Source organism: Balaenoptera ricei, chromosome 7, assembly GCF_028023285.1.
Source record: "Balaenoptera ricei isolate mBalRic1 chromosome 7, mBalRic1.hap2, whole genome shotgun sequence".
Classification (NCBI taxonomy): domain Eukaryota; kingdom Metazoa; phylum Chordata; class Mammalia; order Artiodactyla; family Balaenopteridae; genus Balaenoptera; species Balaenoptera ricei.
The window spans coordinates 66,441,531-66,464,905 of NC_082645.1; the positions used below are offsets into that span (position 1 = coordinate 66,441,531).

Genomic DNA, 23,375 nt, shown 5'->3' on the forward strand with positions numbered 1-23,375 from the left:
TGATCAAGTAACTAGTTTGCTTAAATGTCTTTCATGGTTCCCCTTACCTCTTAGAGAAAAGCCCAAAGTCCATAATATGGTATAAGAGGCCTTTTGCAACGTTGCCCTGCTTCTCACCTCCAGCCCTTCAGAGGTTCTTGCACCCCCTTATTAACCTTTTCTACTTTTTTGAATGTATCGGGCTCTCCTTGCCCCAGACCTCTGCAGGTACAAGGATCCTCTGCCTGAAAGCTTCTGCTTATCTCCTTAGTTCACCCCACACTTTAGGTCACAGCTTCTACATGTAACTTCCTCTAATCTGACTGTTCCCCAATTCTCTGACTGGATCAGATGCCCTAGCGATGTGCTCTCAAACACCTTGGATTTTTTTTTTTTTTTTATCATAGCACTTAATTTCATTTCTTAGGTGATACCCAGTTCCTCCTCTACCAAGATCCAATCCTCTTCACACCTCCCATGTTTCCACCTACTGTGGCCTGTCTCAGCCTACATCATGTACAGTACCAGTGAAAACAGTTCCATCATCAAATAAGTTCGGGGAGCATTGTATCGCCTCTTGGAGGACCACAACACACACTAGCTCATCAAAGGCTCTGGGAGGTCCTGCACAAAGAAGTACGATTTCCCAAATCCTAAGTTTATTTGGCTGTGGGACAATTTTCCCATATCTACCAACATCTCGAGGAAGAGTTTGGGAAATATTGACCCAGACATACCAAAAGGCATAAAACTATTTTTATAACCTTAGAATAAAAATCGATGGGCCAGGGCTTCCTTGGTGGCGCAGTGGTTGAGAATCTGCCTGCCACTGCAGGGGACACGGGTTCGAGCCCTGGTGCGGGAAGATCCCACATGCCGCAGAGCAACTAAGCCCTGCGCCACAACTACTGAGCCTGCATTCTAGAGCCCGCGAGCCACAACTACTGAGCCCACGTGCCACAACTACTGAAGCCCGCGTGCCTAGAGCCCGTGCTCCACAACAAGAGAAGCCACTGCAATGAGAAGCCCGCACACTGCAATGAAGAGTAGCCCCCGCTCGCCACAACTAGAGAAAGCCTGCGCGCAGCAACGAAGACCCAACGCAGGCACACACACATGAAAAATCGATGGGCCAATCTATTTTCTGTTTTTTTTAATGAATTTATTTATTTTATTTATTTTTGGCTGCATTGGGTCTTCGTTGCTGCGCGTGGGGGCTACTCTTTGTTGCAGTGTGCGGGCTTCTCATTGCAGTGGCTTCTCTTGTTGTGGAGCACGGGCTCTAGGCACGCGGGCTTCAGTAGTTGTGGCTCGTGGGCTCTAGAGCGCAGGCTCAGTAGTTGTGGCGCAAGGGCTTAGTTGCTCTGCGGCATGTGGGATCTTCGTGGACCAGGGCTCGAACCTGTGTCCCCTGCATTGGCAGGCGGATTCTCAGCCACTGCGCCACCAGGAAAGGCCGGCCAATCTATCTTGCAAAAGTCCTTCTATTTACTTAGCAGACACTGTTTTCTCCTATTACAAGGAAACTGGGTTTTCTCTGCCCGAATTTCTTAAAATTACATTTGGGGCTGAATAAACAAATACAAATTACTTTCTTTTCCTGGAGCACAATCATAAAACATTACTCTTGAAGAATAATGTCTCACCATGGAGACTGTCAATTTAACCTTTTTACTGGCTGTTTCTGATTTACCTACCTCCCTACCTCTAGATAGTTCATATATATAATTGGCTACTACTGGTTAGAGATAATAAATTCATCTTTTGAGAAACTCTACCAAAACACTTCTTTTAAAGATGTGCTGTCTCATGCCCATCATGTCTAGTGTTATGGGTTGAGCTGTGTACCCCTCCCCACAGATATGTTGGGGTCCTAAACCCCAGTACCTCAGGATGTGACCTTATTTGGAGATAGTCTTTACACAGATAATAAAGTTAAAATAAGGTAAAATTAGTGTGAAACCTAATCCAATATGCTGATGTCCTTCTAAACAGGGGATATTTGGACCCACACATGCATGCAGGGAGAATGCTATGTGAACAGGTGGCCATCTACGAGTCAAGCAGAGGCCTGGAACAGATCCTTCCCTAACAACTCTCAGAAGGAACCATCCCTGTTGACACTTTCATTTAGGACTCCTAGCCTCCTCCCCGCCCCCACCACCCCCAGGGTAGTGGTACTTTGTTCTAGCAGCCCTAGCAAAATAATACATCTAGTGATTACAAGTGAGGTCTGTGTTACACCCCCTCTTAAATGTTTCTCTGGTCCCTAACTTCGATGTTTTGCATGGTGATCTCTAATATAATACTGATTGCTGGTGTTTATTGGGTGCTGTGGCAGCACTGCTCTAAGAGTTTCACATGTAGTAATTTGTTTAATCCTCACAAAACCTGTGAGGTTGATGCTGTTGTTATTCCCATCTTATGGGTGAGACCATCAAGGGATAGAGTAGGTCAGTAATTACTCCAGGTGACACAAGTTAGCAAATAGCAGATCCTGGATTTGGGTTGGTACTCTGGGTTTTGAGTGCGTATATGTAATTCCTACACTATGCTGCTTATGAGTGTAGCCAAGTGGGGGGTTTATAAAATAGGAAGGATTCAGCAGAAAGAGGGGCAGGAAGAGAGTGAAGATTACTCATAGGTTTTGTGGATTGGAGGGTTGAACCAGGAAGAAGGCGTCTGCTTGCTGCTCTCTGGCGCCCCCTGCCGACAGGGGGGAGAGACAAGGTGGTGTGAACCGGAAATGCAAAGCTGCTGGGAAGGCACTCCTGGGGCTGTTGGAGGTGGGGTGGGATCGACCCTACGCGGGGGAGCGCCGTTATTGGAGGCGCTCTCAGAGGGAGGCTGGCTGGTAAACCCGGGAAAGGGTGCTAGTAGTTCCAGCCGGAGGGCCTCTGAGGGACTTCCCAGGATCCTCCCTACGCAGTCCTCTCACGTGTGACCCCTTGGCCACACCCTGCCGCTCTCAGAGGCGTGGGCTTCTGCTACTGGTTGAAAAGAAGTCAGGCCTCTGGACTTGGCGTGGATTTCCTTCCCGAGATAAATCTTAGCTCCTCCCCTTTCTCCCAGACCCAAAATGGATCTCTGAATTTGGGAGCTGCAACTACAGTTCCTTCAGCTTCAGAATTCTCAGCAGGACGGACTGCGCCTCAGCCACGGATAGGACTGCTTAGAACATGAGCCTGTCAGGGCTGGGAGTCAGCCTCAGGAATCCCTGCCTCTCTTGTTTTAAGGTAAGAACTGGCATTTCAAGTTGTTAGATGGTGCAGTGGGTGCTGTCCGTACCTCCCAGATCCAGGTGATGTGTACCCGGCCCAGCTTCTTGTGTATTGGCTGTTTAGCTGCCCTAGTCTGCAGAGATTGCTCTGGCCAAGGGGTGCCCCTCACCCTGGAGGTTATTTCCGTCTCCCCCCCGCCCCCCCACCCCGCTCCCACAAGCTCCCAGCCTGTAGGCACTAATTGGCAGATAAGCGGGTACAGAAGGTCAAGCGCCCTTGCTCCCAGGTGGAACCAACTCTGGTACAATTAATGCTCCCTGTGGGATGTGGCTGAAGCTCCCGCGGAGACCACATTCTCGCTTAGCTTTCTTCCTCTACTCTGCTTCCCTCACTTCCTTTTTCCTGAGAGCAGTCCCTCAAAAAATTACTTATACTAGAGTCTAGTCTTAGGCTCTGCTTTTAGGGAATCTGACTTAAGACAGAATACTTGCTGAATAAATTAACGAAGACCTAACATCTTCTTTGGGGGAGTAAGAATTGACAGTGCATTTGCTTTAGCTTTGGCCGCTTGTACTTACATTTAGGGGGTAATTTAGGCAAATAATCAACTTTATAGGTTTACAATTAGGATTATCTAATTGAGGTGGATACAGATTTTCCTGGTGCTAGATATTTTATCATGAAGTTGTTTTGAAAAGCATAGTAGGACTATACCATTTAAAGCGAGTTCTTTAGCTTTGAGGACTTTGATTTGTTCTGTCTCAATTTGGAGCTGCAGTAGTCAGTAACGGATTCAGTTGCACAATTGATCATTTTCCCTGCAATTGTCATATTCTTTTCTATACTCCTTGAGGGACAGGGTCTATTTCATCTTGCTCATCTTTGCATTGCTGTCTGGCACAAAATATCATGAATTGTAGATGTTCAATATCTTTGGATTTAACGAATCAGCTCCCATAAAAATATTTTTCTTGATGATAAGTTTAGAAGATTTGATCTATTATTCTGGGGGATTTTTGTTAACTTTTGGTGGTAACTTTATCCATGAGAATCATATCTATGCTTTAAAAAAATTGTGGAATGCATTCAACATGGTAATTTAAATATTTGCTGTGAAGAACTTGAGTTGTTTTTTCTTATCTATGATCATTTCTGTGATTTGCAAAGGCACATACCTCCCCAACCCCAAAATTTTACAGAAAACAACCAATCACACATTTTGAGGTGCAGATAGCTTGCTTTATTTTGTTGTTACTATCTCAAGGAGGTCCAACAATTATAACTAACAATTGAATTTAAACCTGCATGAAAAGAACTACATCAAATTGATATTTTGGGCAGTTAGTAATATTTTGTTGTTTTTAATTTAACGACAGCTTTATTTTGTTGTTGTTGTTCTTTATTTTTTGCTGTGGCTCATTGCTTAGTTGCCCCGGTTTCTCTGGTGTAATTTAAATTTAGAGCTACCACACGAAGGCGTTGGCTGCACCCCGGAACCTCCAAGAGTTGGCACTGCTCTGGCATAGGAACGCATGAACAGCTTGGTTAAATGAGGGGATGGCCAGGTGATGTTGCTTTTCCAAGCTACCCAGGCACTCTCTATGGTCAGAGACAGTGTGAAATGAGCGAACAAAGTGTTGGCCGTTGCACTTTGCTCTGGTAATATTTAAGTCATGATCATTTTGAGTGTGACATCATCAGAGAAAATGTAAGACGTTAAAGTGTTGCTTACAGGAGGGTAAATGCAAACATCACCAATGCCTTACATTTCTGATTCAGTAAGTATTGGTGCACATATCAGGTGACGTGCACAGCATCGTGTCGGTGGATAGGACATCTTCAATGGGGAATTTCTCGACCCACTGAGGCATACTTAGACATCAACATTATGTTGAGGCACAAAGATTGATTAAGTGTTGAGCAGGGTATTCGTTCCATAAGAAACTTTCTCCTACCAACAGTTAGTTTCAACAGTTACATTGTAAAATGTCATAAAATAAATGGTACAAAACTTTATAACCGTTAATTCGGCTATATACAGTATGTACATGTCACTAGAGAGTGTATAATCTTCTTAGGTCAACAATTAAGAAAAGATTGAAATGCATATTTTTGAACTTCGACTCATTTATGTTGATACAAAACTACATTTTTTTAAAAAGTATTTACAGATCAGAAAGATTAGTCTATGTGAATCGTTCAGGAAAGGTTAAGAGTGTCTGAATATGAGAGCACAGGCCCTCTTAAATGGATCGAATATTTATATTTACAGTAGCAGAGTCAGATCCAAATTCATTCTCTAAGCTCAGGGTATAAAGTCCACCATCTTGTTTCTGTACGTCCATGATGATCAGAGTTGTCAGGTCATCTGTGTTTTCAATATGGAATCTCCCTTGCTGTTCTTGATTTTGAATTTTTCTTCCACCGTGGGACCATGTTATTTCCGGGGTAGGCTCACCCGTAAAAGCGCAGGCTACTGTTAAAACTTTGCCCTCGTCAATGCTGATGTCAGAGGGAAGAGCTTCAATTTTAGGTGGAATTCCTTTATGGAACAAAAACAACAAAAAAGTTTTTGGATCACTGAAAATATAACAGTTTGCTTTCTACTGAATTGTATGTACTAAGGACTCTACCATGCTACTAGGCTTGTCTACCTCTACCAGTAATTTGATTGCTCACCTCTTACGCCTGCTTTAAGCATCCTACTAGTTGAGCTTTCCAGTTGTGTCATACTAGATTTTCCCATAAAACTGCTGGAACTCATTTCTACAAAGGACTCTTGCATGGAGGACATGCCTTGGGCAGACATGCTTGCAAATTTCATTTCGGTCATGCTGCTAGCACTGCTGCTGCTGAAACTGCTGAAGGAGGCCTCCTGCTTAGAGGCAGACATTTGGACTGACTGAGATGAGAAGCTTCCTTGCAAGCTCGTGTCACCACTTGTCCTCAATACTACCTCTCTGGGAGGTTCTTCAACTAGAGCTGTGGAGCATAGCAGATACACAGTGAACACCAATGACATCTGGTTAATTGGTGACATCTGACACTGACTTACAGAAATGGAACACTTAGACACACACACAGAAACGCAACCCAAACAATTTGCTGTGGAAGCATAAGCAGATACATACATACAGTTGTCAAGAGCTAGCTCAGTGTCTCCCAGAAACGAATCCTTATATTTCTATCATTACATTACATGCAGGTGCTAGAATCACTAGGAGAAAAATGATTAGTCATACAGAAAATAATTTTTATATTGTGCATTCTGAAAATACATGTAATAGGACAGTTGGTAGCTTTGCTTTGAAAGTTAACTTATCCATGTTTCTGTCTAGCGGTAAAGAAACATTGACCTTTAAGAATGAATTCACACAGGAGGCCGGTGTCTCTTACACATGGGGCTCCAGAGAGTTTGCTGGGCTCAGAAGACAAAAGCAAAAAACAAACAAAAAAACTCAGATAACGGCCTTAAGCAAGTAAGGAAAATGGTAAAGATATACTTACGAAGGACCGTTAAGGAAGCAGTAGCTGAACATTGGCCATGGAAATTTTTGGCCTTAATTGTGTATTTCCCACTGTCACTTACTGAGGCATTTCGGATTTCAAGAGAATATACATTTCTGGAGCGACTTACGCTGATATTTGAAGAAACAGAAATCTAAAAAGAGAAAAAAAGGGTTTCTCTGAGCTCTTCAGGAGTAGATGGAGTATTTAAAGTTTTCTTCAGTAGTATATTCATAACTCAACTTACTGGCAGGTTGTTTTTAAACCATTCGATTTCAGGCGATGGCTCACCACTGATTTCACAAGAAAAGAGAACATTTTGTCCTTCGTTAACATTTTGAGATCTGGGCTGGGAGATGAAGGCTGGAGCATCTGAGAGTTCTTTGCTCAGGGTCAGATCATACTGACACTTGATGATTCCTTGGCTGGTTTTGCCAATGCAGGTGAGGATCCCTTCATCTTTGTGACCAGCCTGCTTGATGGTCAGCGTCTGGTTGCTGCCTGAGACGCCATATCTGTACTCCTCGGAGTTACTGAGCTCTACCCCATTCAATACCCATTTCACATCAGTGGCACCAGCAATGTTGGCTTTTAAAGTCACTTTCTGACCATCAGGTATACTCATCTGAGTAGAATATGCTTTAATCTCAGCATCAGTTCTGATTTCTTCTGATGCCTGTGATGCTTTAGTGATTTCCTCATGGACAATGGATTTTTCCAGGGAGGTCGCTTCTGATTTCTTGACTTTTTCGGAAATCAGAACTGTTGAAGCTTCCTCCTTGAGGGCCAGCTTCTCTGGAGATTTCACCTCTGACATCTTGATTTCTTCAGAAATTAGGGCTTTTTTGGAAATTTCCTCTTGGACATCTGCCTTCTTCTGGGATGTACTTTTGGAGGTCTTTTGTGTAGATACTTTCTGTATCTCGGTGTCTGTTACAGCTGAAAAAGAAAGCTCTATAAGGCAAACTGAATTGGAAAGAGGCCCCACCCTCTTCTCTTGTGGATTCTGTAAGTGAGTAATATACAAAGAAAAAATATTGACTTAACGCATGCAGTGTAGGTAATACCTAATTCTTTCTCAGTCCCAATCTTGGAAAGTTGTCATGCATGACTTTGGAGATCAGTGTAATGATTATTTAAACTAAACTAAACAGAAGAATGATTTTTATGACTTAAGGGGAAAAAAAGTTTTGAAAAGAATAGTTGAAGGATTTAGGAGATGGGTGGATTTAGGAGATTTTGAGTAATTAAAACAATTGAATTATGTTTTAGAAGACTGAGATGAAAGCAAACTAATTTTAATTGGGAAAACTGATACACTTCTTTCATTAACTTTCCACTGCTTTGGAAAATTAGCAAGAGTGAAGTTTTAGGGAAGAAGTGCCATTTTGTATACTCACCTGACTTTATTCTTAAACGTTCCCGGGAGCAGGAATCTTATATAATCTCTATGGAATCTTATATAACACCACATACAATTAGACACTTAATAAATATAAAAGTATATGATAACTTCAAATATGTGTATTTGTACATTTGTGTACAAATGGTATTCTGTAACTTGGTAAAACAGTTTTATTTTAATACTTTGTGTGTGTGTGTGTAAGGAATAGTGTTTAGAAATGTTTCCTTCATATTGTTTTCTGAAAATTATTGGTAAGAATAAAAGCCAACCTACCTTTTATTGTTAATTTGCAGCTAGAGGACACAGATCCAGCTGAATTTGTTATTGTACAAGTATAAAGTCCACCGTCAGAAGTATCAGTCTTATGAATTTCTAGGAAGAATCCTCCTTTGTCTTCAGAGAGTTTATATTTACCTCCTTGTGTTATAGCCTGTAGAATGAACGTGATTTGAGTTTTAAAAAGTGATTTACTTTTAAACTTTCTTTGGGAGATGGGGAAGAGGGAAGAGGTTAGTGTTTTTAGAAGATAAGATTAAGGATCATTTAAGAACTGGTTACCTTTCCATCCTTTGTCCAGATGACAGTCGGCTGGGGTTCTCCAGTAGCTTTAACTGCAAATTTAGTGACACTGTCTGAAGAAATAGTTGTATCCTGCAGCCCAGTAACAATTACTGGTTTTGTGGAAACTGGTTCAGGAGCTTTTGGTTCAGTTTTCTTGGTTTCTGTTGGCTCAGCAGTTTTTGGAGCTGCTTTCTTGGTTTCTGTTGGCTCAGCAGTTTTTGGAGCTGCTTTCTTGGTTTCTGTTGACTCAGCAGTTTTCTGAGCCGCTTTCTTGGTTTCTGTTGACTCGGCAGTTTTCTGAGCTGCTTTCTTGGTTTCTGATATGCTTGAAACTTCCTCATGGATATTCTTAAAGGCTTGTCCCACAAATTGGAAGTTAGTTTTGGAAGTTCCACCTTCACCAGAAATCTCACAAACATATTCTCCACAATCAGATTCAGTGAGGTTATGGATTTTGAGCTCATAGGTACCATCTGCCGAATAATGAAACTGGAAATGCCCATTTTCCTTCAGTTTCTTGCCATCTTTATACCAGGTGACCTCTTTTGCACACAATACAGTACTTTCGACCACACAGGTCAGCTTTGCTGTATCTTTAGAAGCTTCTGCTTTCAAGGACTGAATTATCTTGGGTGGGGCAGCGACTGGCAGCTGCTGAACCTTTTCTGTTGGTGTGGGTTTTGTCTCTGTGGGTGATACAGCTTTTGGGTGAGAAGCCACCGGTTCTGGGGATTTCACTTGTTTTGGAGACTTGACTCCTTCGGGGGATTTTACCCGAGGCTCTGGGGATTTGACTTTCGGTGGTGATGTCAGAGCCTTTTCAGTAACCCTGGCCTTTTGAATGGTCAGAGTAAACTGTGCCTCTTGCTTCCCTTCGCTGTTCTCTACCACCACGCTGTAGTTGCCCTCATCTGAAGCCTGGACTGAAGAGATCTCAAAGGTTGATTTGTACTTTGCGGTGGTCACTTGGTGGCGGGCGGAAGTGCTTATGACTTGTCCCCTACGCAGCCATGTCACAGTTGGTACCGGCTCACCATCTGTATCGCAAGAAAACCTTGCAGAGTCGCCTTCATACACCGTTATGGACCTTGGCTTCGTGAGAATTCTTGCTGCCAAAGTCGTCTTGATCTTCCTGTGTGTGGATTTTTCTTCCAGCGACTTTTCTTCGACTGCAGCACTTTTCATTTCTGCAGATGCATGGTGTTCATACGATGAGAGACTTTCCCTTGTCTCTGTCATCTGTGATTTCATTTCCCTGATGGAAGAGGAAGCTTCCATCTCAGATGTTTTCTTAAATGATGAAACCGCATATGCCTCTGTTCTCGTCAGCTCAGGGAAAACAGATCGGGGGACCTCTTCGTCTCTGCGCTGGGAAGCATAGGTGGTGTAATCCCCTCCCGTGACGTCCAAGGTTGCATAGTCAGAAGCCTCACCTTTGTAGTTGGTGCACACGGCACGGTATGTTCCACTGTCATCAATATGACAGTCCAGAATTTCCAGGGTCAGGACCCCACTGATGTTGGTGTAATGAATCTTACTGCTCTCTTGGAGTTCTACACCGTTGTGGTACCATTTGACCTCGGCAGTTGGCTTAGACTGAACATTTAAGATAAAACGTGTATTTTGGCCGCACGGTACCCTGTGGGAGCGCATCCTCAGTGTGATTCGAGGCATGTGGTCCAGCGTAAAAGGCTGCTGACTCAAAACCTCATACTTCCTTTCTGATGTCTTCTGAGTTTTTAAAGCAGCTTTCATGGACTCGTACCTGGAAAAGATATCAAATCTTGCCGACCTCTCAAATCTTGACAGTGATCGCTCACTAGACACAGGGCTGGGGGAACGTGGGCGAGTCCTCTCTGGGGTAGGAGACCTTCTTTCTACGTCACCTTCATATTCATATTCCTCAGCTGGCTGTGGCCGCGGCCGGATCAGCTCGGACACCGGCCTCATCAACTCGATGTAGGTCGGAGACAGGGAGCGCCGGCGTCTCAGCAGCCTGGACACCGAGGAGGCAGTGTCTCTCTGAGTGTGTTTGGAGATCTCATATTCTTCCTCAGTTTCCGTTATTTCAGTCACTTCTCTATGGCGTCTTGATTTCTTTCTAGATTTTTCTTCCTTCGCCATGTGGTCCAGCTCGCTTTTGTATTCCGAGAGGCGCCGGGTGGTGGTGACTGGACGCAGCAGCTCCTGGTCCTCTCTCTCGGCCATGATCCTCTGCCGCTGCCTGGGCTGCCTGTGCGAGACGCGGGCGTGCCGCTCCCGCAGCTCTGCGTAACTCGTGCTGGTCTCTGCCTTCGTTGGGATGTGATACGTTGAGTATCTGAAGTCTTTTCTTGCTTCCTCCACCTTGACATGAGCTTGTGGGGAAGGGTAACGCAAACTCGAAAGCTCAAAACGTGGAGGGCTCCGGCTTGGGGGTGAGGCTGAAAAACCCAGTTCCAGCTCTTCTTCAAGACGCAGCCTCTCTTCCTCTGTTCTCTTCATTGCCAGGTAGTCGTCAATGGGCAGGAGCAATTCTTCATCCGAGATGTCACTGAGAGAACGTCTCCTGGGTCTGTAATAAAAGTAATAATCAGGAGAAGGTGTACGCCGGCGGGCTGGTCTCACCATTTCAAGGTCGTCTTGGGACAGTTTGGGAATCCTCCACTTGGGTCTGTATTGATCGGTGATGCGTGGAAGAGGCATCACGTAGAACTGTTCCCATCTTGAAAGGCGGATGCGCTTGGGTCTTTTCTGTACAACTCTGTCCATCTTCCCAGGCATTTCAAATTGATCGCGTATCTTTTTGTACCATTTCATGTCAGACATGGGCACGAACTGCTTAATGTGTTGGTCTTCTTCTACGGTGGCCGGTTTGTACTTGCGTGGCTCTGGTACTTCGTAAGGCATGCGGAGTTTTCTCTCCTCCTTCTTTTCTTCTGTCTCAAGTCGGTATTCCCCTTTTACAGTCTTGGTGCTGACGGCTGGTTTGTAAAGGATGGCAGCTTCTCTCAGTGCTTCCTGGGCGACCTGTGTCAGTGGCACAGTCTCAGTTCCGGAAAGAATTTCAGCCATTCTTAGCGTCTTGTCAATTTGCCTCTGTACGTGTCGTTCGCGCTCCTCCTCAGTCTTGAACTCCTGTTTGACGTACCTCAGGCGTTCCACTTGTAGGTGGGCCTGGCAGCTGGTGGATCCAGCAGTGTTTGTGGCTGTGACTCTATAGTAACCCGTGTCTTCAGGCAAAGTATCCCTGATATGAAGAGCATAATAATCCAAGCCTTCATGGATAATTTCAATGTTAGGCCCGAGGGACAGTGGCCGACCGTCTTTCTCCCATTTTAATGTTGGCGTGGGGATGCCAGACACCCTGATCTCAAAGCAGACACTTTGGCCTTCTTGGCATTCTGCGTTTGCCAGTAGCCGTTTGAACATGGGTCTTAGGGTCGTACCTGTTGGAGGTGGGTGTGGAGTCACAGTCAGCTTTGCTTTGCAGCTGTCTTCACCGTATTTGTTTTTTGCCACAACAGTGTATTCGGCAGCATCATCCGTAGTTACACTGTTGATTGTTAATTGGTAAAGACCCTTGTCGGACTCAAATGTGTACTTCCTATCATCATCACCTGGTTTGATTTTCTGACCTGATTTATACCATGTTACTCGAGGCTCTGGGTGGACAGTTATAGTTACTCCAAACCGGACATTTTCACCCACATAAACTGTCCTGTTATAGAGAGGCAGCGTGAATTCTGGTGGCCTTTCCAGGAGTCTCATGGTATCTGTTCTGCGCTTAATTTTCCTTATGGTTCTACGGCAGTAATAGTCGTAAACTTCTCTCACACCTTTAACAAACAGCTCTGCGTAAGAACTGTCTTCCCCGTAGTCATTGACTACTTTGCATCTGTAGGTACCGTCATCAAATTTGGTAATGTGTTTGACATACATGGTGGCCACTCCATCGTCATAGGTGATTTCATATTTCTCACTGTTCTCCAGCTGTCTGACACCAAAGTACCAAGTCACTTGGGTAGACTGATCGTAATTTTCAATTTTGCATACGTATTTGACATATCCTCCTTCTTCACCGACTGCATGCATTATCTGCCCAGAAACTGGGCCGATTTCAATGGATGCCACTTTAACTTTAGCAACGCTCACTCCCTTCTGAGATCGAATTGCACCACCACAGGAGATCCTGGCTGCAGACACAACGAAGTTGAGGTCTTTCTTGATCAGGGTGTGGTAGTAACGTCGGTGTTTCAGTGTCCTGATCACTTTAGTACTGACTCTTTCTATCTTCTGCTTCAGCCACGGGTGCTGGAGAGCCTCAGATGCTGTCATGCGAGATTTTCTGTCTTTCACTAACAGCCGGTCAACAAAGTCCATGGCTTCAAGGCTGATCTCTTGGAATGCTTCTTCATCAAAGGTATATTCAGCATTCATGATGTTCTCAATTACCTGTTGGTTAGTTTCGGCCAGGAATGGATTGATACCACTCAACAGCACATATACCAGTGTTCCGAGTGACCACATGTCTGTGGCTGTGCTGACAACATCATGCTGGTGGACTTCAGGTGCATAGTATTCAGGGGCAGTGAACAGAAGCCTAAAGATGTCCCCTGGCTTCAGCTGATGGGCTTGACCGAATTCTATGATTTTAATGGTGGAGCTCCTTCTTGTTTGGTAAATGATATTTTCTGGTCTAATATCAAAGTGTCCAATATTATGACTGTGTAAGAACTCAAGTGCTTCACAGACCTGGCGAACATAGCTTACAATTTCTCTCTCATTAAGTTCAAAAGCACTTGTGTTAATGCGTTCAAATATGTCAAGTCCTGATATGAACTCAAAGATCATAACTAATTCTTCCATGCTTTCAAATGATTCATGGAGGTATAAGATATTTCGGTGCCTAGCGATGTTTAGAATGGAGATTTCTTTCTTTACCAAAACCTGATCAGCCCCTTTGACTTTAACAAATTTGGCCAGGTATGTCTTCTTTGAGGATGTTTCAACACAACGGTGGACAATTCCAAACTGACCACGCCCAAGATCTTCAGCAATCATATATTTCTCATAGAGTTCCTTGGTTGAAGAGTGAGATGCTTTGGTCATAGAAACTTCCCTGCTTTCATCAACCTCTTCATCATAGTTCATAGCTCTGGTCTTATCTTCTTTGGTTATGGTTGGTTCTGAAGGCTCAGAAGGCTTGCTCAGGCCAAATTTATTTTCCGCTATTATACGGAACTGGTAACTTGTTTTTCCAAATAAGTTGATCACGGTATAGTGTGTTTCTCGGGCCTGTCCTACGCGGATCCATCTTTCTGCAGTGGTCGCACATTTTTCAACAATGTAGTTGGTGATTTTGCTGCCACCATCAGAAGCTGGCTCAGTCCATGTTAAGTTGACAGAATCTCGTGAGACGTCACTAACTTTGACTCCTCTGGGTGGGTCGGGAACATCGGCCACGTCCAGTTCAACTGTCTTCTGATCAATTCCAAATCTGTTTTTAGCACAGACCACATAGAAACCAGCATCTTTTCTCTCCACTCCGTTGGGGAAAACAAGTGATGTGAAAGATCTTGTGACAATAACTTGGTAGTGGCCATTGTTGTTGATGAGATCTTGTCCTTTCTGCCAGGTGATCACTGGGGCTGGTTTGCCACTGAATGGGATCTTGATGCTGATTACCTCACCTCGGAGAGCGTGGACTGCTCCCATGCCTTCAAGATTTTTAGGCAAGTGTATCTTGGCTGGAACTGTATCAGAATAAAAGAAGGAAGAATATAATTTAGCAATACCCAACATTATTTAAGAGCACCCCCTACCCCAATTAATAATATGTAATCTAGCACCAAAATGATGTTTGCTGATTTACTTTTACCTTCTACTTCCAAGGAGGCAGTGCCAGACACAGACCCTCCTTGGTTGGTAGCTCTGACTTGGTAAACTGTGGCATCATCATCTGTGACGCTTGCAATGATGAGCTGGTGGTAGCCACCCTTAAACTCTTGAATCCTGTACTTTAATCCATCTGCAATGATTTCTTTGCCTTGTCTGTACCATTTCACAATTGGTTTTGGATGACCAGTCACTTTGCAGACCAAAGTAGCACTGCTGTGATATCTGACATTTAGATTTCTCAGTTCCTCTTTAAAGTGTGGTGCCTGAATTGGGACATCACATTTGGGAATGACAGGTTCTGATATTTCACTCCATTCGCTTTCCCCACCTAGGTTTTCACATTTCACACGGAACTCATATTCAAGACCTTCAATAAGGTTTTGCACTGAAAAGACGGTTTCTCGAATTTCATCTGTTGTCACAGCAATCCACTTGTTCTGCTTCTTCTCACGCTTCTCAAGGTAGTAATTTCTAATCTTTGCACCTCCATCACTGGCAGGTGGCTTCCAGGCCACAACACAAGAATCTTTTGTGACAGCAGCAATAGTTGGTTTGCCAGGAGCACCTGGCTTTTCTGTTTAAAACAAACAAAAAGCATTTGACTCATGGGGTGAAACAAACAGCTTTATGAAGAGCTTATTTTTTAAAAAATAAAATGTTATGAAGCCAAAGTTCTCTTAAGAATAACTAATCCAGAAAAATGAAATTGGTTACTTTATGCCGAGAAACTTACCAAAACACAAAGTTCCTTTTTAGAGAAAAAGGGGATAGGGTATACATGTGCCCTTTTAGATAAGCAAAAATTCAATTTAAGTGAGATAAAAGGCACTTGTACTTTAGCTGAATCTTTGCTATCTCCTTTCAAAAGTTATTTCTGTTTAAAAAAAAAGTTTTATGTACAGATGGAATTTGGCCATAGGAAGACTGTAGAGGTTGTACTCACCAAATGGACTCTTAATGATCACAACTGAGGAGACTTCTAGAGGGTCACTGATGCCAAACGTGTTCTGAGCCAAAACCCGGAAGTAATACCCAGCATTTTCTGTGAGGTTCACAATTCTACAGGTTGTCACTGAGATGGCTGAAGACACCAATTGCCATTCAGCCCCTTCCTTGGCCTCACATTTCTCTACCACATAATTGGTGATCCAGGAACCTCCGTCATCTGCAGGTGGTTTCCAGCTGATCACCACAGAGTTCTTCAATAGAGCTTCAATCACAATTGGTCCTGTAGGTCTGTCTGGTTTATCTGTTGGGAGAAAATACAATTGGAGTGGTTTCTGTAGTGTGTCTCCCAAGATTTTTTTCTTTTTTCTTTAAAAACAACAAAAAAAACCCCACTGAAAATGAAAATAAAATACCTTGTATTTCCACATCAAGGATGGCATCCACTGTTCCAAGAACATTGCTGAGCTGAACTTTGTATTTCCCAGCGTGAGTCTTACGTTGGACATTCTTCATGACGAGATGAGTATAGTGCTCAGTGTTTTCAATAGCAGTGTTTTCTGAGTTTTGCAAAAGTTTCTGGCCATGGAACCAAGTGATGGCAGGTACTGGACGGCCAATGTACATAACGTGAAGTCGAAGCGTTGACCCCACAGCACCGTAATACTTCTCTTTCAGTGGGTAACCGGGATGGAATTGTGGCGTTGCTTGCAGGAGAAGCTTACTACTGGATTCTACTTCTCCAACCTCATTGGTAGCTACGCAGGTATAAACGCCTTCATCTTCTTGTTCCTCGGTCATTACTGTTAGAGTATGTGTGCGTCCATCTGAAGACATTTTGTACTTGCGGCTTTGTATCAGCTCCTTACCAAATCGGTACCATTTAATGTCTGGTAGAGGCCTTCCAACAATCTGGCATGAGAGTTGAGCAGCTTCACCCAGTTTGGTGGTGACATCCTTCATTTCTTTGCGTACTCCTGGGGCCTCTCCAGCTGAAGGGTATGAAAGATAACATTAATGCATTATTGTTACTACTGAATCTATAATCCTCTGTCCTTGTATATCAGGAATGAATTCATCCTATTGACTAATACTTTATTAGACACCATTATTTACATATGAGTCTAATTCTTAAAAAGGCTTCACAGTGACTGGAGGATCACCTGGAAAGTAGAGATTCAATGAGCACATCATATTATTATGTAGAGTGACTTTTTATGATTGGGAGGCATTAACAATGTATAGGGTTTGGGGAAAATATTAGTTCTCTATAAATCTGTAGATTTGCCCTTACTTAGGTTCACTGAAGTGGGGTACATTTGTTGACCCTTCAAGTCTTACTAGGAGTATTAAAAAAAAAAAACAACCCATTGTATTCAAGGGAGAAATTGCTTTAGGAAACAGTTCACTGCACCTAACAGTTCACTGCTGAGGTTATGTGCTTGGAATGACTTCCTTTAGAATGCATCAACTATTCCCTGTGTGTGCATATGCCAGAGTGAGTGATTTCTTTCCAAACACTTGCTCTCCAGTAAAGCTTTCTGGAGACCTACTTAGTCCAGACGCAGAATTAGCCTTAACATGTTGCTCAGTTTGTAAACCATAAGCAGAGAACTAACGTGTTAGTTACATGTTACTTACATGTTAGTTTCGTCTTTACAGACATAGCGGTTCTTCGAGGTCTGCTCAGCCCTGTCTCATTCTCAGCGAAAACCCTGAATTCATACTCCGTAGCTTCCAGCAAACCCCCTATTGTGAATTGCCTGTCCTTGATGCGGTCCTTACTGCTCTTCTTCCAGACATTGTCTCCAGATTGTCTATATTCAACCCAGTATCCAAGGATTTCTTTGCCACCGTCGCACTCAGGTTTCTCCCACTGTAGAGTGACGCTGTCTTTGGATATTGAAAGAATCTCGAGTTCTCCAGGTTGGCTTGGCTTATCTGAAATATTTGAAAACAGTTGAAAAGGAAATCAGCTTTCCTGCTGAAATAAAAGAAAAAGAGCAAAGATGGTTTGCCTCTCTGATTCTAACCCCTTTGGAAACTCTTTCCTTACCAAATGGATCTTTGCAAACAACTGGTTCAGAAGCAGGGCTGGTCTCGCTTAGGCCAACGTCATTCTGTGCGATGATGCGGAACTGATATTCCGCGTCGGGAACAAGCCCGGTGATGGTGTACATTGTGGTGGTGATCTGAGTCTTGTTGTGTCTGACCCACTTGTCAGTTGATGTCTCCTTGCGTTCAATGTAGTAGCCTGTGACCCGAGAACCACCATCGTCTCTGGGCCGGGACCAGGACAGGCTGACAGAGCTCTTGGTCACATCTAGTACTTCTGGGGGATTGCTTGGAGGCTCGGGAGGGTCTAGGAATGTAAGTGGAAAACACATGTGTTAGAGTGCAGTCCCAACTCTTGTAAGCTGGTGGCTTTCCTTTTGAAACAAAAGAGCACTGAGAGCATTTTTACAGTGTTATGGTTGGAAGAGCACTTACTCAGTGGTGTTTTTGGTATGACTGGTTCCTCAGATTTCAAGGGTTTGCTTATTCCAAACTGGTTTTCTGCTGAAACACGGAAATGGTACTCCACATTTTCTTTGAGGCCTTTTACGACCAGAGATGTACCTCGGACTCTGGAGTCGATGGTGTACCAGGCGGCTTTAGGCACTTCTCGTCTCTCGAGGATGTAGCCTAAGATGTCAGCACCACCATCATCGGCAGGGGGTCTCCAACTGACCCTTACAGAGCGAGCTTGTATGTCGTCATATTCAAGTGGCCCTTCTGGAGTGTTGGGACTTCCTATCACCCTGACCTTGATGTAGACAGCCTTCTTGCCACATTTGTTTTCCAGAACCAGGTCGTAAGTGCCAGAATCATCCCTGTCTGCTTCTTTGATTACAAGCTCAGTGTGAGTTTCAGAGGTTGCAATCATGGCACGCTTACTAATATCTTGGCCTTCCTTGGTCCATTTACATATTGGGAATGGTTTTCCTTTGATTGGTATGGTAAGTCTGATGACCCCACCTTGTCTTACAAAGATACCTTCCTGGTATCTTTCATCAAGTTCATAGTCAGGATATTCTGGGAAGAAAGGTAGGGTTACAATTAGCATTTTGGGAGGCGGGTGTAGGAAATAAGTCTTAAGGCAATTATAGCAGAAAGTAAATGATCATATGTCTTACCAAGCATTTCCGTGACTTTGACTGTTCCTGGTACCTCAGCGGGCTCCCCAGGTCCACCAGCGTTACAAGCTAGGACACGGAATCTGTATTCAGCGCCCTGAGGTAGGTGTGTGAGAGTATACTCCCGAATCTTGGTTGGGGTGGTGTTGCATTTGGTCCATTCATATTGATCAACTTTTTGCATTTCGATCAAGTAGCCTGTGACTTTAGATCCTCCTTCATCTTCTGGAACACTCCAGGCCAGGGAGACTGATGTCCTTGTTGTATCAGTAACTCTTGGGTTTTGTGGCTTTCCTGGAGGAGCTGGGAATAAGAATAAGACAAAAACATACTTGTTAAAGTTTCTGCAAAGTTGAAAATCAAATGCACCACCTAACAATTTCAGTGAGTTGTGGAAACATGGACTATAACATTAGAATATTTTTCATTTTGTAAATATTTAATTCATTTTAATCAGTTAACACTACTTAAAGCTCTTGGTTTTTCCTTTGTCTTATTTGTGCTTTGTTTATAATCACTAATACTATCTTACATTTACCATCAGTTTTTAAAGTGCTTCCAGAAATATTAACTTGCTTTAAAATTTTAACTGTGATATAGGGTGTGTATTGTGAGTTCCATTTTAAAGAGGGAGAAATAGACTCAAGAATATAAAGTTATTTGCCCAAAGTTGCCCGGGGTTGGAGTGGGGAGGGGATTGATGACAGAGGACACAACTGAACTTTTTGAGCTGTTGGAAATATTCTATATTTTGATTGTGGTGGTGGTTATACAAAACTTATAGAATTCTATATTTCAGAAGGGTGACTGTTACCACATTAAATTATACCTCAATAAACTTATACAAAAGGTATTTACCAATTGGATCCATGGCAATGGTGGGTTTGGAAGGACGGCTTGGTTTTCCAGTTCCTCTCACGTTAATGGCTGTGACACGGTGTTCATATTCTAAGCCTTCAGTAAGGCCAGTGGAACGGTACCGTGTCATCGTCACTGGTACTTTATTTACACGGACCCATCGATCTGCTCTCACTTCTTTGCGCTCCACAATATATCCAGTCACTTGGGAGCCACCGTCGTCTTCTGGTGGGTACCAAGTAAGTGTCATGCCCTCACGTGAGACATCAAATATCTGTAATGTTTCTGGAGGTCCAGGAATATCTGCAGCAAGACAGAGGTAAACACAACATGGCACCATGAATAAATTGAAGACTCATACATTTGTATAAGTGTGTCTTGTATATACCATCTTAAAATGGTATATATAAGACCCTTGCAACTGTTTTTCTCATGTTTTCATTTTTGTACTTTTCTTGCTGTTCCTCATTTTCTTCAATTCTATAAACATTTATTTAGCATGTATTCTGTATTGTTTCTCACTGTAACAGCCAGTCCTCCCTCCTGCCTTTCCTTCCATCCATCCTTCCCTAACTCCCTCCTCCTCTCTTTCTTCCATTAAAAAAAAGCCCCACCCATGTTGAAAACTTCCAAGAAAAGGAGGTTTAGAAACCTTGGAAAGACGCTGGGATTAACTTTGTGACCTATTTTTACTTACATAAGGGTATATTAAGAACAAATTCCTTCTTGTTAATGTTTAGGATCAGAGGTGGGGATTCTACCTCTGTGGTGGGGACTCTACCTCTGGGGATTCTACCCAGAGTGGGGGGTGGCATCCAGGACTTACTGATGCGGCTGCGACATTCTATGGCCTCAGATTGCAAGTACGAGCCGATTCCGAAGCGGTTTGTCGCAGCTATACGGAACGCATACTCGTTTCCTTCAGTGAGTCTGGTAAACTTAAATGTTGATCTAGTCACTGATTCAGACACTGGCAGCCACCCTGGACGATGGGCATCACGTTGTTCTACCACATAGCCACTCAGTGGAGCACCACCATCCAGTTCAGGCGGTCCCCAGGAAATGGTCACTGAAGTAGCATCAATTTCTTCAATCTTGATAGGCCCAGTTGGTGGACCAGGCTTGTCTATGAAAAAAAAAAAAAAAAAAGAAATCCCGGAGATTAATTTTCACTTCAAATCAAAATTGGGTGACTAAACAACAACAGCTTGCTTGTGTCTTGGTCTCTCATCCTTACCGAGAATGATAACTTTAATGGTCTCTGAAGTAGTTCCGGTTGCATTCTTCAGTTCAAGTATATAGTCTCCAGTATCTCTGATAGTGGTTTCACGAATGGTTAATTTAGCTACCTTAGTATGAGTTTCAACTGTGACACGCTCTGATTCTCTTAGTTTAGAGCCAGCAAAGAACCAGGAAGCAGCAGGAGGTGGGCGACCAGCAATTGGTATCACCAGCTCTACTGGTCTGCCGGCTGGGACGTGGATGGTCTTTTGAGGCATTGTAGAAAGATCGATTGCTGGCAACACTATGAGAAAAAGTAGGCATTTATTCATAAGTATTATTTCTAATGACAAAGTGTCATGAATTCTGAATGTTTCCTTCATTTTCCTTTACTATTATTGTTATTTTGGTGATATGGTACATACCTCTGAGGTCTTGTACAGTCACGGCTGTGATGATCTCTCTTGGTTCTGACACACCTTTCTCATTTTGTGCCCTTACTCTAAATAAGTACTGTTCACCTTCATTTAAGGAAATAACAGTGTGCTCTAGGACTGTGGGTTTTAAGGTGACAACCTTCATCCATCTCTCGGTGCCAGCTTTGCAGGCCTCAAGAACATAGCCAGTGAGCCGGCTACCACCATCATAGAGTGGTTTTTCCCAGGCAAGGGTAACAGTCGATTTGGTGACATCGACAACTTCTAGCTTCACAGGCACCAAAGGTACTTCTGAGACCAGAACTGCATCAGATGTTTCACAAGGTTCTCCAATGCCATAGATATTTTCTGGTAGCACTCTGAAATAGTACATGGTTCCTTCTATAAGTCCAGAAATTCTGTAGAGCGTCTTGCTGCATTTGGTAGTTACTGTTTTGAATGCTCTCATGGCAGCTTCACGCTTCTCAATAATGTAATTGTTGACAGGAGCTCCACCATCAATTGTGGGAACTTCCCAAGTAATGGTCACAGAATCTCTTGATACTTCCTTAACTTTCACTGAAGGACAGGGACCAGGAGTATCTAAAACAAGAGAATGAAATAGCCATACTTCCTGTTTGCCTGATTGGTTGATAGATTTTTTGGGGGGGCAGGAAAATATACTCAACATAGTTCCTTTTAGAGAGGTGATAATCAGAGGTTAAGGTGTATCTTTTTAAAGAATCTACTCACAGCATAGTTGATTTTAAGACAAATACTTACCATATACTTTAACAAGGACAGTTGCTGATTTCTTGCCAGATTGGTTTTCAGCTTCAATGGTGTATTTTCCAGCATCATACCGGTTAACTTTGTCCACAATAAGTAAAGAGTAACTCTCAGTGTTGTCAATGATCGCCCGGCTTGCAAGGTCAATGCCCTTCTTGCTCCATGTGATGACAGGTGGTGGTCTTCCAGATACAGACACCATCAGCCGCAACGAGGCCCCAGCTCTGATGGTCACAATCTTCTTTAAATCATCTGCAAGCTCAAGATCCGGTATTTCTGGAAAGTAAATGTCAAAACTTAATTAATTCATGAACAGGTGTGATGAGAAAATAATTCACCTAAAACCTTATATTATAAATACCTAGTCTTTCCATGGGCTCAATTTCAGCGGTTGACTCGCTGTATTCACTCATGCCCTTCACGTTCACAGCGGCAACTCTGAAGGAGTATTTCTGGCCCATTTTAAGGTCTGTCACGGTGAATTCATTATTTCTTATTGTGGTGTTGGTATGCACTCGGTACCACTGATCAGTGTCCTTCTCTTGCATTTCAAGAACATATCCTATGATGTCAGTGCCACCGTCATACATGGGCTTGGTCCAGGCTAAACTAATGCTGTGTTTGGTGGTATCCACAACTCTCGGAGCAGAAGGTGGTCCAGGGGTGTCTATGAAATTTTAAAATAAGGATGCAGGTATTACACAAATAAGGAAGCTTGAGATTTGTATTTTTGGTTTTCAAGACTCACTGAGGCATTATTGTTCTTTGTCCACACTCACCAAGATACTCTTTGTAACTAGGCTCTTCTGATATTGCAGGATAGCACTGTATGCTCTATTATTATTATTATTATTGTTTTAAGAGTTAAACTTCTTTAGAAAGGTAGATGTTTCTTTCTGGCCACTTGGCTAGCTATGCTGTGTCCTGCTAAGCTCATTGCTAACAGTACCCATTCTCAGGGACTTTAGTTGCTCAGCTTTCAACAGGGTTAATATCACTTGTCACCTCTACATTGCTAATAAGTACAGGAATAAGTTTCTTCTACTTCCGCGATTCAATCCAAGTGATTTATTCCTTTTAGTTCTTGGGCTTAAACTTTGTACAAGGATTTGCCACTTACTTCTGAAGCTCTTGTGACAATTATTTTGTTAGGTACTTACTAAAATACAAGAAACTTTATGCTCTGCTAAGCCTCTTAAAAGAGATGTTGTCTTTTATTCTTTTCAGTAGTTATTATCATTACAACAAAATTCTCTCCCTTCTTAGGAAGATTTGCAAAATACATCCCTTTCATATTGGTAGTAAAATAGTTTATTTATTTTTTCACAGATTGGAAAATACTGCAACAGTTTTTAGCAATGTAACTGCTAACTTATTGACAGAAGTAGTAGTTGAAATGTTTTCTGTCTTAGGTTGT

The 23,375-nt window shown here is 43.0% G+C and overlaps 1 protein-coding gene across 44 annotated transcripts in view; it reads right to left on the reverse strand.

Moving 5' to 3' along the window:
* Positions 1-4,417: 4,417 nt before the first annotated feature.
* The window catches only part of TTN (titin), a 285,370-nt gene continuing 266,412 nt past the window's right edge, over positions 4,418-23,375 (reverse strand). For all 44 annotated transcript variants that reach the window (XM_059928202.1, XM_059928193.1, XM_059928195.1 and 41 more), the window contains 19 exons: positions 22,320-22,625; positions 21,953-22,234; positions 21,179-21,772; positions 20,770-21,057; positions 20,359-20,658; positions 19,533-19,835; positions 18,675-18,977; positions 17,989-18,573; positions 17,555-17,860; positions 17,140-17,439; positions 15,915-16,490; positions 15,497-15,802; positions 14,534-15,127; positions 8,671-14,408; positions 8,386-8,542; positions 6,955-7,646; positions 6,708-6,861; positions 5,880-6,182; positions 4,418-5,742 (listed from right to left, as the gene is read on the reverse strand). In XM_059928202.1, the coding sequence (XP_059784185.1) occupies positions 5,444-5,742; positions 5,880-6,182; positions 6,708-6,861; positions 6,955-7,646; positions 8,386-8,542; positions 8,671-14,408; positions 14,534-15,127; positions 15,497-15,802; positions 15,915-16,490; positions 17,140-17,439; positions 17,555-17,860; positions 17,989-18,573; positions 18,675-18,977; positions 19,533-19,835; positions 20,359-20,658; positions 20,770-21,057; positions 21,179-21,772; positions 21,953-22,234; positions 22,320-22,625 (12,386 nt within the window). In that variant the 3' untranslated portion in view covers positions 4,418-5,443. The remainder of the gene's footprint in view (positions 5,743-5,879; positions 6,183-6,707; positions 6,862-6,954; positions 7,647-8,385; positions 8,543-8,670; positions 14,409-14,533; positions 15,128-15,496; positions 15,803-15,914; positions 16,491-17,139; positions 17,440-17,554; positions 17,861-17,988; positions 18,574-18,674; positions 18,978-19,532; positions 19,836-20,358; positions 20,659-20,769; positions 21,058-21,178; positions 21,773-21,952; positions 22,235-22,319; positions 22,626-23,375) is intronic.